At 41.3% G+C, this 21492-nt stretch overlaps 1 protein-coding gene across 5 annotated transcripts in view; it reads right to left on the bottom strand.

Annotated features, from left to right (window-relative positions):
• The window catches only part of TMEM132B (transmembrane protein 132B), a 323947-nt gene that overhangs the window by 113680 nt on the left and 188775 nt on the right, over positions 1–21492 (bottom strand). For 4 of the 5 annotated variants that reach the window (XM_051785676.1, XM_051785678.1, XM_051785677.1 and 1 more), the window contains one exon: positions 14210–14350. The exons of the other annotated variant lie outside the window; for it this stretch is intronic. In XM_051785676.1, coding sequence (XP_051641636.1) covers positions 14210–14350 — 141 coding nt within the window. The remainder of the gene's footprint in view (positions 1–14209; positions 14351–21492) is intronic. 5 annotated transcript variants of the gene reach the window in all.

The raw sequence follows: 21492 nt of genomic DNA, 5'->3' as shown, positions 1-21492 counted from the left end.
TCAAATGCAAGTGCAATCCTTCTCCAAAGTCTGGGACTTAGAATGTAAATATTTGAAAAGAAATTATAAAAAATGTGACTTTTCAATATGCATCATCATCACTACTTAGTAAAACTCCTCTGCACATCAGAGCACCAGCATTGTCCCAGTATTTTATGGTAAATAGGTAGAACTAAAGCTGAAATCAACTCTGTTTATGTAATACAAAAAGAGCCCATGTATCACAGGGGTCATTCCTCTACAGCATTTTAAAAACCTACACAGAAGTTTAACTGGTTGTCCAGGTGCAGACCAGGGAATAAGTCGATCCTGACCAAGCCCAGAGCCTGGGCTTCTCCACAGCCTTCATTATACAAGGTACTACTTTGCACTCAGAGAGAAGGGTACATGAGTGTTCATCCAGAGACCCAATTAAAGCTCTCTTTAAAAGAAAATAAACAAAATAAAGTACAGTATGTGCAAATGAGTAAATGTAAGCTGCCCTGGCCTTTTGGGACACAATCTGTCCCCAGTGTTATCCACTATTCCAGCACCAGACATGTTATTTGCAAATATTAATGACTGAATAAAGCTTTGAACAGCAAAAAATCAGAGTTGATTAGCTATGAAAGGTAATGGGTCTGTCCTCACATCTCCAGATGAAGAGTTGTTTCCTGGCATTTGTCAAACATCAGCTGCTGGTACATAAATTCAGGGAGTTCACTCCTGATCTCTCAAAATGAAATGGCCACATAAACAGTAAGAAAGCCTTGTAGCCCGAGACCTTCAGAACGGAAACTTTCCACTTGCAAAAACCGCTCAGGAAATAATAATATAATTGGCAGCACTATAGAAAATTTCCAAAAAGCAATTAAAAGGCTCCTCCTGGACTGGGCCCTAACCCTGCCATATCCCAACTGCAACACACACTTCATATTCCAGAAGGCATCTCCCACATAATGGTTCAGCAACCTACACTGCTGCCAGGAATAGAAAAGTACATCAGACTTAAGCAATTAAGTTTTTCTGTGCTACATAACCCAGAGAGGAACCATACAAAGAAAACAGCAGAAAATGAACAGGATGAATTACAGGCATCAGCAGTAAAAGATAAAAGAATAGCTTCTTTCTTTCATTCAATAATATATTTGGAGGAATAAAGCTTGTGCTGACAATGAAAAATGTAACAAGTGGGACTACAAATAAACTTGCAGTTAGCATTCATTTTGTCAGAGTGAGTACAAAATTCAGCTTAAGATTCACATTTTGTAGAAAATTTCTACCTAGGTTAAAGGCTTATCCTACAATTTAGGGCAAATAGGAACCTTTAAATTTAATTTTATTTGGAATGGGAGGACAGATTGGGTTAAGGAAGGTCAGGCATGCCAAAAAACATTTTAGTTTTGTATTTAAGCACGAGTTACTAGTGGGGAAGAAAAAAAGAATAAAATATAAACTGGGGCTTTTGTGTTGTTACTGTGCTTTGTTAAAAAAAAAAAATCCTTACATATAGCATAAAAGGTACTAGAATCTAATCAACTGCTCACAGCAGGAATCCAGAAGTACCACTTACGGTGTGCAGCAGACTGACATATAATCATGGCTGAAACAGAATTACAGCTCACATAACCACATCACTTCTGTTGATCTCTGCTGGAGCTTCGGGGTGGAGGAAGAGGTGGAGGGAAAGAAGTCCAGCAGACATCCCCTCATCAAAAAAGTGAAACCAAAGGACCAACTGACACCAAACCAAAGGCTTTGCCAATTCACAGCATCACAAGAGGCAAACCCACAAATTGCCCCACTGCAGGTGATCAACTTCTTGTTCCATTCAACTGGTTCTATTCTATTCCTTCTCCCACCCATCCAGTTCTCCTGCTCTTCAGAGTATCTGTTGTTATTATATATGAAAGAAAAAAAAAGATCAGAGAATTTGTTCTGTAAAACACAGAGAAAGGAACCATACAGTGGTTTTCAACACTCATGCAAAGAATAAAGATACAAATGCCTGGGCATCTCCAAATCAACAGACATCTGCTCTTATTTTCAGCTTCTAAGAACATATTTGACACTTTTTTCCTTTGCACCACAGTTTTTTCAGAACATGCATATGCTCACCTGGCTCGGAGCAACAATATATGCAAAACATGAGCAACTGGAAAAGTTGAGCTAATTGTGGAGCAGCAAATAGCTTCTCAAAGGCAGCTCAATGCTTCAGACACACTCATTAGAAATGCTTTTGTGGGATGGAGCATATACTGAGACGAGGGTTCGAACTTCTCCTTCCCTGTCTCCATGTAATGAATGAGAAAAATAAATGTTCTGGGGTGTGTAGTGAGAAACAGAGCACTAAATCAGCCTAAATCAGATGCTGGGCTGGGACAGTCAGGTCCTATTTCATGCAAGCAAATAAGTGTCAAGTTTTCAATGTTACTGAACTCCAAACAAGTCTCAGTCTCATATCTTGATTACTGGACACACTGTAGAGGAGCAGAGCCTCCCATTTAAAGAAAAACCTAAATAAAGGCATACAAAACAGAGAGGACAGCTGCTATTTGGCTTTGTGAATGTCAGCTGAGGCTCTGTAATGAGCTCCCTGAAAACCTGTCCCTGAATCAAATACGAGTCTACTGAGACTTGAAGAGAGAGTCCTGCACATGCATTCAGTTCCTAAGGCACATTTCAGAGATGGAAAAAACTTCCTGGATCCCTGTGGTGTAGATTAATAAACAGTTCATAACAATAATAGGATGACAATTGGCAATCAAATAAAAATGTTCAGTATGAAAGAAGTAATTTTCTCCTGCAAGGTGTTGCTGTACAGCAAGTTGCAAGGTGTTGTCGACTGACTAAATAACAGTTTTCATTATTAAGGCGTTCACAGTCAGCAGGTTCCATATTCATCATTGCCAGTTTTGTTTTTTAAAAAAATTATCTACTTTTCCTTTATGGCAAGGTTTGGCAATGACAGATGAACCATCAGCTTATCTGCTGATTTTTAATGACAGCATTTTGCATTCATTATGCCCTACTTAAATCACTCTTTTAAAAGGAGGAATAACTTATTTCTTCCTCTTGTCACTAGAGAAATTAACTGGTACACTATTAAGAAGAAGTGCTTGTCTAACAAAAAGATACACCAGTCACAGATTTAGAAAATCAGCATGGACAAAAACTGTCCAAGAGAGAGTGAAAATAGGAATCCAAATACCTCACTGCCAAGGTCAATAATTCTGGGGTTAAATCTCTGCACTGAAAACTCCCAAGAGAAAAGACAAAATAATTCTTTTTGCTTTTGCAATGCTGATCAGTCCCTTGGCTGATGAGCTAAAACGTGTGAAGCCCGTGGGTGATGTAGGGTAGCACCTTCCTGGCTGTCAGGAGCAGGGATATTTCCTTGGGGGAGCCAAGCCTCTGTCTCATCCCAGCCTAACACAACAAGCAGACATCAGGAGGGTCTGTGTTTGCCCCATCCTCAGCTCAGGGCTGCTCACAATCCAGGCACAGGCTAAGAACCAAAAAATACAGCACCCAGACAACACATGCAGAAGAACAACTCCCAGAAACAAAGCTCTTAATGAGAGCTGTACGTGCCAAGCTTTTGAGCCCAGTGAGTCCAAAAACTCCAGCAGAATCAAACCAGTTCATTAATTATACCAACAACAAAAAAAAAAAAAAAAAAAAAGGCATTTTTGTGAGATCAAGCTATTGGCAGTTGGTTTTAAGGAAAGCTTTTTCGCTAAAGCTTTAGCAATTTGCCTTAATGACTGCAATATTTCACAGCAAACCCCTTAACAAGTGTCCTGGGAAAATCTGCATAGGCCAACTTGTACAGAAAGAACAAACACGTCCAGCTTCCAAGTGCCTGAGTGCAAGTTCCCAAAGACAGTATGTTCAAGTTTATAATAAAATGGTGTCCTGCGTTTTCAGCCAAGTGATGAGGGGACATAACTATTTTCCTGTTACAGACCTCGTGAGACAAGCTGGTAAACAGTCCTGATGCAAACTGTTCCCTCCAACAGTGAAGTTACAGTGGTCCAATGGGCTCTCCAGTATTTTGCCTCTTCCATGGAGCTTTCCCAATTACCAGTGCTTTCTGGAAGGCTTTTTTCTCTCTGGCCTTTCTGTACTGGCCTCTGGAATGGTATAACCTCTACAAGGTTATCCTTTGGACACCCTAAAGCACCAGGATCCTGCAAAAGTGCCCCAAGTCCCAGTTTAAAGATTCATCACACTAATGAATGTGCAAAGGCTCTTAGCTTAACTCCAACTTAATGTTCTTCTCAAATAAACAGTGAGGTTTTTTAAAAAAAAATAAATAAAATAAAAATCACATGCTGACACTGGTAGAAGCATCAGCAAATTTTTACTTCTTTTTTTACAAGAGTTTATAACTTTTTAAGTTAAGTATAAAAATATAAACATAAAAAGTTTACAACTTTTTAAGTTATAAACACAGGTGAGGCATATCAATGGCAAAATGAGTGAAAAATTCCAACTAAAGCAAAAAATAATTTATGCAAAGTTAATGCTGGGATGTTTTGTAATGTATTTGGCAGAGATTATTCAAATAAATCAAAGTAACAAACTTAATATTTGCCTGTCTAGCAACAGCACCTCCTAACAATAAAACGAGTTTAAATTTTGGCTAAACGCCTAATAAACGAGCTGTTAGCTTTTGTACTTTAATGCACTGGCTATTAAGTAAGCAAGTCAACACGTCATGAATGGAATTCAAATGTGTGCAGTAGGTTCTGCTACAAGTCAAGCTCAGAAACTGGTAAAAGAGGGAATTAAATATACCTCAAATTCCAGCTCCCCAATTTCACATTCATTCAATAATCTTTTCCAGTCCTATTATATCAAAGAACAATCCAATTATGGTACTTAAATCTCAGTGTACAGTTGCCAAAAATAAATTCCTTAGCAACACTTTCAACATACCCAGAGAGGTTTCTGCGCTACAGAAAATTCCAGTTTCTGGTTTCCACAGTATTTTCAGGTGTGACACACTAATGCCTGTCATTATATATAACACGGCTCACCATCAAGTCTTATATTTTCCACATATTGGTGTCTCTAATTGCAGACTCTGAGTACCTCCTTTATCATTATACCTGCCATCCACAGAAACAAGGTAGGTACTCAAAACCAAGTACGTACTTAAGTGGCACCCTACATAAAGGTGCTCTTCTGAGTCTAGACTTCAGTTTGCCAAACAAATAGGTTTCTAATCTGGGTCTATATAAAAATAAGTACAATATTTACAGAAGAATCAGGTAATGCTTTTGTAGCATAATAATTTTGATCATGTCTCCTCCCTCCCTCTGTGATCTCCAGAAGGCTCACTGAAGCTTTCCCAGCACTGAGGTGATGTGAGATGCCTAAAGGTGCTGCAAGATACCTAAACAGGTGCAGATCCTGCATTTATAAGATGAACTGCACTAAGAATTGTGTTTCCTGGATACTCAGACCAAAGAAAAGGCTCCTTTGAGTCATCGAGGGAAAAGAAAAAGGTGATTAAATTATAGAAACAAACCCCCAAAATCCAACACAGGATCACTTCTGTTCCTTCAGTCAGGACATCTGTTATGAGAGTGATGAGTTCAGCAGCCATGGTTACTTGGACTTTATCACTCAGACTTAGTTATCAATTAAGCAGGGCTGCAATGTGCACACACAGGTCTGTAAAGCTTTAGAAATCCTCCAGAGCTGTACAGACTTCTGTCATTGACCTCCTGAGGTAACTCATGTGCAACCATCCACATCAAAACACACAGCACAGGAAACAGCAGACAGGAAACCAGCAGAGACTTGGAGAAGCCCATTGACTTCTGAATATGTCATCATTCCCTTTGGCATCCAACGTGGAAAAAGCATGAAAGTTCCAACGGATGAAGAATTTTTTGAACAGTCATTCACTCGTCTGCATGCATTTGAAATTTGCTCCCAGTCTCCCTGCCACGTTCTTGCAGTCCTAATTATGCAGACTAACCTAGCCTGAAATTAAACTTTCCCAACTGTTACATCAATATTAAGATTCACATCTAGGAATGATAATACCCAAAACGAAGGTAATTAGGTCAAATTAAAAAACAAGACTCTTTTCAGAATTATTTGGCTCATCTTTCAAAAGACATGTCACTCAGAATAGGCTTTGGATCAGGTTCTATTGACCACACTTGTGAAGAGTTTATTTAAGCCACTTCTTTGCATGTTCATCACTGCACCACATTATCTACTAAAGCAAAGTCAGGTATTAAATAATACCTTCCATTTTCCTTATACCACCTGAACTGGCAATACAGAAAAAGGAGATCAAAACTTGAAACAGTTTAAATTCTAAACTAAAATATTGCCTGAATAACCACTTCTAGAAGTTAGAAACAGACTTCGGGAAGAAAGTCTTCAGCCACAAACACAGTTGGCAACTGCCTTATCTATCAGCAAGGTGATCAAGAAATCAGAATTTGCTTTTTTGAGGGAAAGATCAAAATTGTGAATGAACATCACCGGGGGTCAGACATGTATGTTACTCTTCTCACAATGAATTTATTTCTTATAGTTTTCTTTCCATTGCTACCAAAAAGGTAGAAGGTGGGATGCAACAAAGGACTTGCTACCTCTCAGCATGTCCTCAAGAATTTTTTCTCAAAGAATTTTTTCTTTCCCTCAGTTTGAGTCTTTAATTCCTCGGGCCCTTACTCACCAAGACATGCTGCACATAACTCAAGTTTGAACATTTTCATGGAATATCACACCTACTCTATACAAAGACAGTTTACCATCAGAGGCCATTCTACCCAGCAGGGTAGGTAGACACATTTTCTGAGGCATAATCAAACCTTCTAAGCAAGATGCAATTTTTATAAAATAAAAAATATTTTTCTAATTCACCGTAAGTCCATTAAGCAAATGCTGCCAGAAGGAATTTTCTGCACATTTCTCCGGATTGACATAAAGCTTTCTGTCTGTTTGGTAAGCTAAAATACCTTTCTCAAGCATTGATTTTCTAAGTAATACTCATGTCTCTGTATTGTATCATCTTCCTCCACTGAATTGAGTTCTTCCAACAAGATGTTCCTCATTCTCCAAATTTTCCAGACAACAGTATACCGACTTTGTTGGGGCTCCCTGCTGCACTGCACAACGGGTTTTTCCATCTACCAAAGATGAATTTGTTCAAAAAGGGACCCTTGTGCCATAACACAGGTACCACACCAGCAAGGATGGAACAAAAGGAGTGAACTGGGGCCAGAAAGCAATTATCTGGTCTACCAGTCAGTACTGCCTCTGACCCATCTCTACTGGAGTTTGTACTTGAGCAGCAGTGAACCCAACTAAGAAAGAGGCAGAAACAGCCATCCAAAAGAGCTGGCTGGCCAGGAGAGAATTAATGGGGTTTCCAGGCTATTAGCCTCCCAACAGGAGATGGACAGACAATTTCATTGTTCTTGGCCCTGACTAGAAAAAAAAAAAAAAAGAAAAAAAGACCCTCCAGAAATGATATTTGATCCTTGCACCACAGCTTTCTACAATAACTTGTCCCTTGTACCACTGCAATTTGTCTATTATTTTTACGTCCTCTGTAAGCTACTGTGAGGTGTCAGCGCTTTTATCTAAGAGGAACATTTCCAAGCAGGCCTGGGTTCTTTTATACAAAAAGGCATGGATGTAAAGAATAAAGGTTAGTTAAAATTCTTCTAACTCAAGTTTTCTTTGTGACTCAATAGAGTCACTTATGTTTGAAAATGTGTGTGGATGCTTCTCACTGGAACACCCTTTATACAAAGCAGAACAGACTCCATCATTCATAGTAGAGGTCACAGCTTGAAAACTGGTACATTAAAGATAAAATCCTCTTCATCAATGGCTCAAGAGAAAGTGCTGTCTTGAGAGCCGGCCAAAGGCCAGGGAATGAACTCCTGCAGGATCTTTAGGCCATAGGCACTCTACATTCAAAGCACATTTCTTTGCCCATGACACCTCCAACCTAAGGAAAGCAGTAAGTGCATAAGAATAGGAAGGAAACACCCAAAACCGCTGCACCACAGAATCTATGGCTTCTTCCTACACCCTAAGCACCTCTGGTTTTAATTCAAAACCTTTCTTTTCAAATTAGCTGCCTTCATAGAAATACAGTTTTAATAGTGGAAAGAGGCCCTAAGGAAGTCTGATCACTTCACCTACATCAGACTGGTCTGGTAGGGGATGACAGCATTGGCTTTCCTTTCCCATCTCCCCAGATTTTTTTCCCTCAGCTGTTCTCTATTCTTTCCTGTGTGCTTTACACATCTTCTTGTGTTTCTTTGCTCCCTCTGCTCCTCTTGCTCATTCACTTTGTAGTACTATGTGAACCTCATGGCATCCAGCCCACAGCCTTTGCATGGCCTAAAATAAGACAGAGCAAGGCTGTCTGTCTTTACCAGTTACTGCTCTTTTGTGTAAAGCAACACATGCAATTGATCTTCTGTCAGACAACTGCTGCTGCTGATGGCACTTTACACACTCAAGTGTCCTGGGGCCAGGCGAGTTCCTTTGGTTATAAACACATCAGTGAGTGTTTCAGTGCATGGCCTGATGCCTTCCCCAGTGTGGTTAACAGCACACTGCTGTGTGCTACAGCCACCCATCTTTATAGGCTTATTTATCTTACAGAAGCAACCAAACTCCTCATTCCAGCACCAGTGTGCCCTGTGCTGAACTGGCACTCTGGATACAACCACACCAGATCCTCCACAGGACCAAATCACTGCAGTAAATAACAGAATCACACAATCTGCTGAGGTGGAAGGGACCAAAAGGATCATCGAGTCCAACCCTCAGCCCTGCACAGGACCATCCCCAAGAGTCACCCCCTGTGCCTGAGAGGATCATCCAAATGCTCCCTGAGCTCTGATAGCCTCGGGGCTGTGCCCACTGCCCTGGGGAGCCTGGTCAGTGCCCAACCACCCTCTGGGGGAAGAACCTTTTTCCAATATCCAAACTAAACCTTCCCTGACAAACTTCAGGCCATTCCCTGGGGTCCTGTCACTGGTCCCCACAGAGCAGAGCTCAGTGCCTGCCCCTCCTCTTCCCCTCCCAAGGAAGTTGTAACTGCAGTGAGGTCTCTCCTGCTCATCAAACCCCCTGGACCACAGCAGGCTCTGCTTTGGAGACAGTGGGAATATGCACCACACTACCACTGCTTGATGGCATGTGAGCTTGGAGGCAACACAGGACTCAAGTGTGTCATTCTGGAGCGGAGTGGTGGGGAATTCAGTGCAGAAACACCTCCAAAAAGCTGTGAGAGAGAGCTCCAATCTGGCAGAGATAGTGCTGAGCACTGCCAAGAAGCCTCAGAGCACCCCAGGCTTCCAGGTGGAGTAAGTGCTTATTGCCCTCGGTAAAATGGGGAGTGGAATATGTAGGGCAAGCACAGAAAAAGAAGTGAATTATTTTAAAACCTACCTATAAATACATAAAATAACTGCTTTTTCTGTCTTAGGCATTACAATTACAGTTTCGTAAAATAATTTAAATAATTTGAACTCTGTAAACACCTCTTAAAATAGTAAAGAAATGGAATGATCATTATAGAATCCTAATTTTTCATTCAAGTTTAAAGATAGATGATGTAAAATGCCAGAGCTGAGCTGGTCTGTATCAATTAAAAAAATATATATATAAATTTTCAGGTGACAGAATAAATACTTCTGAGGGAACTTGAAAAAAAGCTTTCTGAAGATTTCACTCTCCTTACTTCTGCATTCTGAGTGCCCCTCATGCAAGTTTAATTTATGCAGTGATGAATATCCTGAGAGATGGAAGCTGTATTATAGACATGAAGATAAAATAATCCCTAGGTGAGAAGAACCAGTTTGGTCTCAATAACACTGTACTCAACACTGCAGGTAAAATCAATTTTATTAACTTTGCTAGTTAGCATAAATATAACCCTTCTGATTAAAATACTAGTTTGTCAGAGGATCAGACTCTCCTTACCTGATGATAATCCAATACAATTTAATGACAGTGTTCCTGAGTAAGGAAAATTATCTCTTTCTATGCTCTCTTTCAGAGCTGAGCTGCAACTCTCTGACCTAAGTTGTTGTGCTCTTGCCATCTCATCTGTCCTGAACCAAGGGCCAAGTCACATTAAGTTTTTTTTCTTCAGCTTTCCATCAAGGAGACACCAAACACCATGACCATGAAATACGTGGTATTGTGGGGCCTTTCAAATGAGACCACGGAAACTCAGCTCCTGCTCAGCAATGACCTGAAACAACCTAATCCGATAAAATGCTAAATCACTCTGGCAAAGCTCCAGAAATCCCATTCCTCAGGGTATCAGTGCTGAGTTATGGGGTATTGTAGCTTGCCAAGATGGACCAGGCTCTCAGGGTGTCTTTTCGAGCCCTCTTGCCCCAGTCCCACTGCAGGTTAATTTGTGGCATTTCCTGAGATGCTTCCAGAGAACTCTCAGGAGCAAAGGACACAAGAATTGCAAGGCTCTATCCATCTTTTGGCAAATACAGTGAGAAAAGCCTGCACGGTCTTTACAAAAGTAGGATCAATTTTCTGGAAACCACAAAGGATTCCTGTCTGGTAGACTCCCAAATTTTAGCCTTGTGGTTCAAAAGCATTTTTTGCAATAATTCAGTATATAGCCCTACAGCACAGGGTAAGACCCCAGCCCTTCACAAACTCAGCTGTTCTGCACTGAGGGCTGAAAACACCCTAATTGCTGCTTAGCCCACCAGCCCTGACTTCCTCACTCCTTACAAGATGCATTGAACTCAATGCAGAAATCCATAAAGATTCTTTCCTATGGAATGGAAGCGCTGCAGACATAATGCAGGACTGTTTGTGCTTGAAGCAGAAACTTTTTGCAACAAACCATGCTGCTGCTTCAACTAACCCCACCAAAATTCAGAGTTCTGCCCCAAGGAGAGAACATGAGGGAGAAGAGATGTAGATGGCAACAATCAATCTCCTCACTCAACAAGCTACCAAAAAAGTCCTTTGAGATGGCAGCAGTAAGGGCAAAACAAGTCTCCACACAAATCAGAATAGATGTGGGTATATTTGCGTGTGTGTATTTAAAATAAATCTCTTCTTCTTACACTCTTTGTTCAACTACATTATCAAAAAGAGGTTTTAAATACAAGCTTATGGGACTACTAAAGAGGTGAATTTATGAATGTATTCCTAACAAAACACACTCCGGAAAGCTTTAATCTATGAATTGTGACAACCTTGGACAAAATGGATTTTTAATAGAATATAATGTAAACTGCCTGAAACATTGTGATAAGGAATTTTTTTTTCAAGTAATGCACAGAATAGGCATGATGCACTCTGCATGAAAGGAGGAAAGGTCTTAATTTAAAGCATTTTAATGGACACTCAATTTGCGTAGGGAAATGTGAGAAATGGAGATGAAAAACTCAGGATAGCGATAACACTGCAGAGGGGAGAGGGAGAAAGATTAGAAAAGTAAGCAAATTTGAAAATGCTCCAGCTGATAACAGTGGCTAAAAGGAATGCAGACTGGATTAGGAACGTGTCACAGCCCAGAGCCACTGTTCTCCTGGCAGGCAGTGCCTGTTGGTGGCTCTTATCAGAGTTGCACACTGAGGAAGAAAGTACAACCCAAGTGCAAGGCAGGGGAGAACAGCCCTGTCGGGGGGCAGGGCAGTAGGGACAGTCAGGGATTTCACAAACCCAGCTGTGACTTGCTGGAGTTTCTCGGTTTCACCAGAGCTCCTGGAGCTGCCCCTCTTCACAGAGCCCAAGGGAGGCTCAAAGCCACCACAAACGTGGCCAACTCTTACTCAGAAAAAAGCTAAGCCAGGCTCAGTCCTGGCTTACCCACTGCTCAGCAGCACTGAAATGACTTCCAAGAGAGAAAAACCCATCTCCCCCGAGGTAGATACGATTCTGTTTACTAACAGCCTCTGCTCTGCAACCAAAGAGATTGATCCTGTGCTCTCATACATAAACTGCCTTTAATGAAGCTCCTTGAATTACTAAAAGGAGGAACAGATGAATCGGGTTTAGCGACAGTTTTGCCACGTTGACCTTAACAGAAGCAAGCTCAGGTCTCTGCTCATTTAAATGAGACAGCAGAATTTACACATAAACACTTAACATCCTTCAAAAGGAACAGGAGGGCCACCATTATGACCAAAAAGGCAAATTAAAGTAGAGATCAAAGTTAAATATTTACTCTAAGTACTACAATATTTGCAAATCTGGAAATGATCTTTCAGCAGTTTCTATTTGCATACTTTAATTAATCCAAAAATATTAAACTAATCTCACAAAGGAAAGGGTCAAAGTATTAATTAACTTGAGATTCATTGCTTTTGTGCAATTTAACAGTTCAACACAAAGCAAAACTCAGTTTTAATAAAAACTAAGTTACTGTGACAGGTATAATTTCATGGATTAGTGAAACCACATAGAAGGCAATAAGCTTCAGCATTCACACTATTTTTTTGTCCAACTTTAAAAATAGTTGTTTCATTTCGATTTCTGTAACGCCAAGTGATCTGAAGTTATCCTTTAACCTCAGCATTTCACTTTCAAATTGATGGCTCTCCACCTTGCTCCAAACAGAACAGAGGTCACAGCTGTTAGAGAAAAAATCCCCAGTGCAAAGTTCAGCAGAGATCAGACACTGCTCAGCCACCCCGATCATCCCCCAGAGCCAATTCCGGCTGAGCCTTCACTGCTGGAGCCTCTGTGTGTCACTGAGCAGCTCCAGGACAAGCACAAAGATCCCCTCCAGGCCACTGCCCCTTGGGCTGAGCTCTTACCCCACCAAAGGGACTCACTGGCTTCTTCAGCATCTTTTGGAGGAGTCGGGACTTCTTGCCAAAAGGCAGAGGATTTGGAGATAAAGTATACAGTGCCAAATCCAGCTGCCAGAGCTCTGCTTTATCAGTACAGTAGCCTAGGAATCCCCAGGAAAATAAGGATGGAAGGTGGTTAGAATTTCCTGCATCACAACCTCGGAATTACGACTGGCGAATGCACTTAGGAAACAGGAGGGGTCTTCCCCCACCAAACTTTTTCTTTTTTTTTTTTTTTTTTTAATTGAGAAGAAGTGCATGGAAGAGCTGATGAACCGAAAGCCTCGCCTGGAATTCATGCCAGAAGGCTCTGTAGCACTTCACCAGAGTGGGGAATCACCTCCCCTCACTTCACGGGTTTACAAGGCAAATGTCTGCGTCCCACTCAGTCGCCTCCACTCTGCACCGGCACTGGAGAGAAACAGGCACTTTTCCCTGCTATTCATCAGGCCTGTTTTACACATCCAAGAGGACTCTCACCTCAGCAGTGCCTACTGCACTGCCTGTTGCTAAAAAGTAAACTCACATTAAGTAGCTTTTCCCCCAACACTTTTAGGGTAGGTACCCAGGGCTGGGTGGGATTTGTTTCCTCCTCAAATACAGCTGCAGAAACTAAGCAGAGTAGAAACTCTCTTTGCTCTGCAAAACTCTGACAACAATCTTCCTAGATCTAAACAGTTGCTAGCAACCATTTTTCTCCCTCACAGGAATTTTCAGGAAAAAAGGATGGATGCAAAAGACTCCACAAATAAAAATTCTGACATGAAGTTTTGTGATTTCCTAATTATTATACAATTTCTAGCTAAATTTATGCACAGTGTACTTTAACTGCATGATAATGGAGAGAAATTGCTCGTTTTGTAAAATACATAATTCTGACTAACAATGTAAATTTCTCCTTACCTTTGATACAGCTTGTGGGAGCATTAACATAACAAAGTACACAGCATTCAGGAGAGTTCATAGACACTCAGGTGTTTTGCAGCAATAATGAATAAAACTGAATAGCTGTGACTTTCACAGATTTTCAAATAAAGAAGACAGCATTGCCCTATATTGCTTTCAATTGTTCTTCATATTTCTCCATTTGAGTTCATTTTTTCCTGTTGGCCCTTTGGCAGCAGGAATTCTGCTGCCCTGAAGGTTCATGAAAAGCAGATGTGAGCTAAGGATTTGTGGGCTGCCTCCAATTTAATTAGATAATCTACATCCGAAGCTCAGAAGTGAAACAAAAGGAAAAAGCTCTCATCAGGTCACATAGAGCTTTTCCAAGGAGGCTGAGGAGGAAAAAATACTGCTAATAAGGGCAATCCGGCTCATTAAAGAAGCTTTGGCGTGTCTCTCCCAGCACTTTAGCAAGGGTTACTGCAGGAAAGGCCGTGGTGTCTCACCTGTCCTCTGCCCCGGGGTCGTTGTGCACACAGGTGACGGTGGCCGTGCTCCTCGCGCTGTCCGTCTCCTCCTGGACCCCCCACTGGTCAGCATCGCTCACTCTGATGTCCGTGATCTTCACACCTGGGGCTGTCCTGATTCTGTTGGGGGACAACAGGGACTGCTTTAGTCACAGATCTCCTACAAACAAACCCGGAGAGGTAAACGAGGGAGCTGAAGGGAAATGCTCCCTCTCCCGTCAATAACAGGCTGATATGTTGCGACCACAAGTCACTCTGCTTTAAAAAGATAAACACAGGTCCAATCATTTTAAAGAGATGAAGTATGAGTTTCATTATGTGCAAAGCCAGTCAACTTCCAGCTCGAGCAATGTGGAGAGATTAAGAACAATTTCTACTTCAGTGGCACCAGCCTGATACAAATGAAGCAGATGTGACTAAGCATAACTTGATTTAATTTGCTGTGTCTGTCCTGCAATTTAAGATGGAGAATAAGAGGACTGTGATATAAAATACATCCTCCTGCCTGCAAACCTTTGGGAGCAAGGTGTCTTCTAATATTAGGGCGGTCTGCATGAAAAAATGTGTTTCACTGATCAAAAACCATATTGCTGGAAGGAATGGAAAGGAATAAATTATTCCAGATCTAGGACTGAGGGATGAAAATATTCATGCCATTGCATCAGGATCTATCAAACTGGGCATATCAAACTCTTGCTGCTACAAATAATCTGATGCTGACATGGAGAACCTTGATTTCCTGAGCATGGTGAGAGTCTGAAATCAGTTTGGTAGCTGGTAAATGTCACCGGTTTTTGACTTTAAAAAAAAAATTGCCAAAAAAATAAGAAGTCCATGCTCCAGCAGGGCTCAGCACTAGGAACAGATTGTCAAAGAATAGGAAACAAACTGCTTTTAATAGCAGGGACTTCATTTGTGCAGCTTGACTCCTGAAACAAGCCTGGGAGTTTGACAGGAGTGCTGCAAATATGCCTGGAGTACAATTAGGCAGAAAGCAACTGCTGCAGAGCCACGATTGCCACTACTGTGACTTAATTAATTAAAAGCAAAGCCAAGAGGGACCTCTTAGTTGTATGGTGGAATGAAACAGCTCTGCTGAGACCTGAAGCGTTACTTAACAGTGAATTGTGATGGATTTGCCCTGATGCCTCGTGGCCACTTGGTGCTCGTGTTACACTATGAAGAATTTCCTTTAAGTTCTAGCTGAGTTCATGGATTTGGATCAAAGTAACTTCAGGACTCAATGGGTGGTCTTTTCCCCTGAGAAGGAATTAATTCATCCTGCTTTTATGATACCCTTATTTCTGCCTGTAAGGCTTTACTGGCTTGATGGGTCAAATCCGTGCCTGGCATAACCAATCTGATGAAAAATATTCCCTGTAAAGACAGAATTTTACTTGATATTTTTCTAATTGTCTCCTTCATGTTTTTCCACAGGCACTCATATCTCCACACAACACACCTCAAAGCTGATGGGCCCCTTTCCTATCATCTCCTCTTCTTTTTTTTCAGAGGAACATTCATTTATGCTGTAGTAATTACAGCGGACCAAATAATTCCTGCAAGACACCTGCATGGCTTCATTTCAGACTGACTTGTAATTTACATGAGATAGAGAATTAGGCCCTCAGCAATGGATTCAATAATTCTTTTCATTAGACCTAGTCAACCATTCTTGAAAAAAAATCATTAGGGCCAAAATAGAAAAATAAAAAGAAGAAGAGGAAGAAAAAAAACCCACCAAACGCTTTTTAAAATTTTTCTTTCTCAGTCAAAATTATATTTTTTTTAACAAATTTACCTCCCTGTCCCCTCAAGTTCCCATGTTTTTTTCTTGACAACATGTCTGGCTTTCCACCCAGGTCAAATCCTGGTTAATTAAAGGTTAATTGAAGGGCAGGAGATGCTGGGGGGACACACACACCAGGACAGCTGGATCTCACCCATGATTTCAGGATTCATCAGCCTTTTTCCATCTGTCAGAAGCTTGTTATGTCCTCCTACACAGATATCTTCACTCTGCAGCATTTACTTACATCTATTCTGAACCAAATCTAGGGTTGGTGTATCTCAAGGAGGATGAAGAGCAACATGACACAGTTCCCTGCACACCTGAGCAGGGATAAGCATTCAAGACCCCTGTGCAGCTCCTTTCTCATGGAAGATGAAGCTGCTGCTCAGCTTTACCTCCATCAGTGGTCCTCACACATAGAGTGGGGGTAAGGATGCAAGAGCCTCAAATATCCACATCTATCCACATCTCCAGTTGTTCCAACCTCTTCCAGACACTGCACCCCAAAACAATGACTCTCAGCTCAACCCCTCAGCTGTGTCCACTTCCCTCAGCCAGGAGCTTTGCTGTTTGTTCTCCTGTGTCTCAATGCAGCTGTGAGATGATTTTTCCCTGCCTGGACATCAGATGAGGCTCTGCTGGTGCCTGTCCTCTTGACCCACCACTTTGCTTCACCTTCAGGGCTCTGTCCCTTAACAAGAGGCCTTCTGGTTTTTGGCCATGCTGGCTCTGGGCTGTGCCTACAGCTTTCACTTGCTGCATATCTCCTGCCTTGCTGGGTTAGCATCAAGTGAACATCAAACCCTCTGTTCTCCAGCTACATTTTCCAAAAACGACTCAGAATGCTGCATTTTAGGAAAAATTCCAGTCTAATCCCTTGCAATGCATCTGCTCTGGTGGGCTGAGACAAGATGTCATTTTGCATTTTTGGATATCAGTAGAGCCAGGGAGGTTGAAAGAAGGAAGAAACTACATTCAGTTTCTCACTTAGGAAAAGTCAAGAAATTCAAATTAAACCAGCCTACATATGGGAGGTTTGAGCCTACTGTTCCTCAGATAAGTGATTCATATCTTTAAATCTGCCCCCAAACTCCACAGGCATAGAAATCGTTGTAAGTTCTGGGGACTGAGGCTTTGCAAAAGAGTAAGAAATTCCTAGCAGAGCTAACATGACTTGGATAAAGGATGGTGAATGGCACGTGTGTGGGCACCACTCTGTGCCAGGCTTCAATTATAAGCTTGGGTGGATTATTTAGCTTTGTTATACCTCCCTTCCTCACACATAAAATACTGGGAAGTGCTGCTCTTCCAACTCAAAGGGAGCTGTAAGGACAAATGGAATTGCCTGAGAAAAATCTGATGTCCTTTAATTTGCCAGCTGACAAAAATTCTGCCGTCTCTGGGCTTGAAAACGTGGAATTGAAGTATTTCACAGAAGCATGACCCAAGAAGTAACTGTTACTACTAAGATGGCTTCATTCCTTCTTTTTATAAAGGATAATTGTGAAATGGGGAGGGGGGGGAAGGGAAAAAGGAACAAAAGATGACAGTCAATCGGAAATTTGGCAAAACTGACATTTCATTTCCATGAAACACTTGCTTTCTGAAAAGCAGAATTTTCAGACAGAAAACTGTCCTGTTAAAAAAACTTTAAGACATTACAACGTACATGGCATTTTGATAATGCAATTAGTAGAGATGTGAGACAGAGGATTACTGAGTGAGCTCAGCAGAAGTTACAGGGCCTATTTATTCATGATATCCCTTCTTCAGGGGTGAAGGAGGTCCCACAGAAATGTGACACCCTCCAGAACTGCCTTTCATGACACTTTCCCCATAAGATCTCAAGAGGAGGGAGCTGGAGGGGGAGAAGTGCCAAAGCTGCCCAGAGCAGGGAATCAATGAAACTGCTTCAGGAGGGAATGTAGCCCCTTCTCCAGCTCCAAAGATAGAACAGAGGGAGCTGCTTTCAGTGTAGACTGCAAAGTACATTTGGTAGCCCTGGCAGGACTTTTTCCCCTGAACAGTATGTCCTCCATTTACTGCAGAATATAAGGACAGAAACATGATAGACTGAATGCAGTGGGCAAGCAGAAGCATTCCCAGCCTGCCAACTTGGAACAGTCAGGAACTATTTTAAAATGCAATCCCAGCCTGAAATGTATGTGACCCCATGAATTCAGCCACTCCAAACCTCTCAGTTATTACAACAGAAGGAAAGGAGAAGGTACCAGCAATCACCAGAGCTGGAGAGCAACTTAAGGGCTGCAAGAGGGATTTAAGCACCAAGCACTTAGTGGAAGTGGTGCAGGGACTTCCATGGCCTGCCAGTCAATTAACTGCAAAATCTGAAAGGTAAATGCTTGCTTGCCACACACCCCTACCCCACTCCTGGCAGCAGTGACTGGGAAGTAAAATCTTGGCAAAAGGAACTTTAAAATAGAAACAGAAGGAAAAGATATTTAGGAAATAAAACAGGAATGTGCTCACAGCAGATGGGAAATGCTCAAAATTATGAGAAAAAAGACTTTTTCAGAGCTATTTTAGAAATCTTCTTACCCCCCATAGTCTATTATGGGGGAAAACATGATCTGAGCTAAATTCATTCTCAATGACGTACTAATAATAACAGCTATGATAAATTTCATTTGTAATTTCCAACCATTTCTGTAGTCAGCCCTTCAACTGCATTTTTAGCCCAATTAAAAATAAAATCATTATCCTTCCCCTACAGGAAATCCAAGCTGTAGGCCACTTTAGTCAACTTGCCCAAAAATTATACTGTCTCTGCAGAGCCAGAATGAGGGCCTATACATGTTGATTCCCAGGCTTGCACTTCAGCTAGACACCCCTACCCATCTTTAGGACCAAATCAGAGCAGAGCTGAGTAATTCCAAGCCCTCACAGAGCATTTTACATATTTGAAGAATTGCACAAACAGCAAGCAATTAGTTCTGAACGAGGACCCTGGGGAGTTTCTAGTTAAAATACATGTGGTTTAGGATACATTAAACCAAGCATTATAAATTAAAATAACCACTGAATTCAGGCATAGCATCTGGGGATTTCTGGGGTGTGGGTGCGATGGGCAGTGTTTCTGTATAGGAAATGGCCATGAAAGACCAGCCCATGTACCAATGTCATTTCTGCTGCTGTGGGACTGAAGTATGTGTGAAACAGGAATCCTGCACTACCCCACCTCTTATGGAAGTCAGATTTACAACAGCTCAGGGGATCAGGCCCTAAATCTTCACACCTAAGCAAGTGCTTATTTTCTAAAGTATTTTTCCAAGAGCTTTAGTTCTTTGGAGTATTTTTATATTTTAAAAGACCTGTCACATACTTATGTTCAAACTACTTCCCCATCAAATTCTCCTTAAAATAGCAGCACTAGGCCAGCTGTGTTTGCTTCTACAATTCCATATTAATGTCATTATAAGTAAAGCTATCTTTCCAAGTACGTAAAATACACATCAAGATACACAGAGACCCTGCAAAGATCCAAACCCTCTCCAAAAGGTAACAAGTGTAGAAGCACAAATGACACGTAAAACAAACAGCCTACAGCCCGGGGAGGCTGTAGAGGTGTAGGTAGAGGTGCAGGTAGATGGCAGGCAGACAGCAATTTGGAACAGAGGTCCACTGCAAAGCACCAGATAAAAGGAAATCCCAAATAAAAAGGTTTGACTAATGGTACCAGCAGGTAAAAACTTAATGTGGCCCTGATATAAAGCCAGTGGCAATAGGTATTACCTGGGAAATAATGTGGGAACTCAACAGTGGGACAAAAAGAAAGCATGTTTGCCCTTGAGAATAAAGATAACTCAGTACTTAAGAGACAGAGGCAGCAACTTCCAGAGTCAACTGATTTGACCTCCAAATTTCATCCATGCTAAAAACTACCCCAGTGACTGACCCTTCATTGCACAATCAATGCATAATTGGCCCAAATGTGTTTCCAAAACAAGCCAGGGGTGTACTGTGCTCTGCCTGCCTTGGCCCCCTTTCCCCCAGAACACCTCCCCACTGCAGGGTCAAAGCTTTCCCAGCCACCTTGCACCTCGTGGAAATGCCCTTTCTGTACCCCATCCCCTCAGCACTCTCTCACCTTTACACCACCCCGGGAGATTTGCCTCTCCCTCCCTCTGGCATACCTCACTTCCTCCCTGCAGCAGTTATTTTTACGCAACCTTTTGTAGCTGTCTTACTTAACCCTGCCAAACATTTGGGGATGCAGCTTCTGTGAAAGCAGTTATTACTGTCGTACATCAGAATATCTCAATCCAACACATGCTCAAGGAAAAAAAAAGTCAATGTCAAAGCACTGGGGAGGACAAAGCAGACAAATCAGGTTCAGTGACCAGCATGGTGCAAAGCAGGAGGGAAGCTGCTCAACAGATGTGGGGGCTGATATGAAAAAAGCCCAACAACTCAGAGAACAGAGAACCCTTCGAAATCATGGAGGGGATCAATGCTAAAGATTTAGAATGATACAATTACCACTCTTCTGCCCAAAAAGGTGAAGCGATCAACCTTTTTTATTTTTTTTTCTGCAGCCCATCAAATGTTTCAAAATATGTTAACCATCAAGCTCACTAGCATATTGGATTTTGAATAATGAAAAGAGTAAACAGGATTTTAATTTGGATTCTGACAGTAAAGCGCTTTCCATGTGATAAATTAACTATTAGGGAAGACAAATTAACACAACCTCCCCTTGAGTATGATGGCTCATGATTTTGAGGAAGCTTTTACAGAAGCATGATCAAAATAAGACAGGATGAAAAACAGGAGATGATGATGGGGGGAGTATTTTACCAAAAATTCTTCCTCCTTCTTTTCATCAAACTGTACATAAAACTTCTCCAAAAAAAGTGCAGTAGCTTCCCTCAAGAGATCCCCACTTCTCCTAAGATTGTATAAACATTTTAGGAGAGTTCCTCAGCTGTTCTAGATCACCAGATTGATGAATTTTAAAGCACTTGTTTAACACTGAAATGTGAAATTTCACATCTGTGAAGGAAATTCAGAAGAGATGCCCCCCTTTAAGAATTTTTTTTTTAAAGGGAAGGTGTCTCAGAAACATTTATAAGACATAAGACTATAAAATCAGCAAAAAGGATGTGGTCAACTTCAAAGCAGACAAACATCATGTTATATTTCCATATCCAATGGAAAATTCCCAAATTTTGTCATTTTTTTAAAGGAAAGAAGACATTTTAAGATTTCATCTTCACATTTCAGCAGAAACTCCATTTTTCAACCTGCTCTCTCTCTTTTGGGTAAGCAAATAGAGCTTAGAAAAACAGCAGAAAGACACACTTATTGGCTTGAAATTAAAGCTATTAATTTTTATCCTTATTTATTCCTGTCACAAACCAGACCTCTTTTATATGGGTTTCCAACACTGCTATGGAAACCTGAGAGGTTCTGAAGTCTTTATGTAATATGAAATGAAAATGCCATCTCC

Source organism: Manacus candei, unplaced genomic scaffold (genome assembly GCF_025592945.1).
Source record: "Manacus candei isolate 608988 ecotype Guabito, Panama unplaced genomic scaffold, ASM2559294v1 h1tg000020l, whole genome shotgun sequence".
NCBI lineage: Eukaryota > Metazoa > Chordata > Aves > Passeriformes > Pipridae > Manacus > Manacus candei.
The sequence above is the reverse complement of the archived record's forward strand: the minus strand, read 5'-3'. Positions and strand labels throughout refer to the sequence as shown.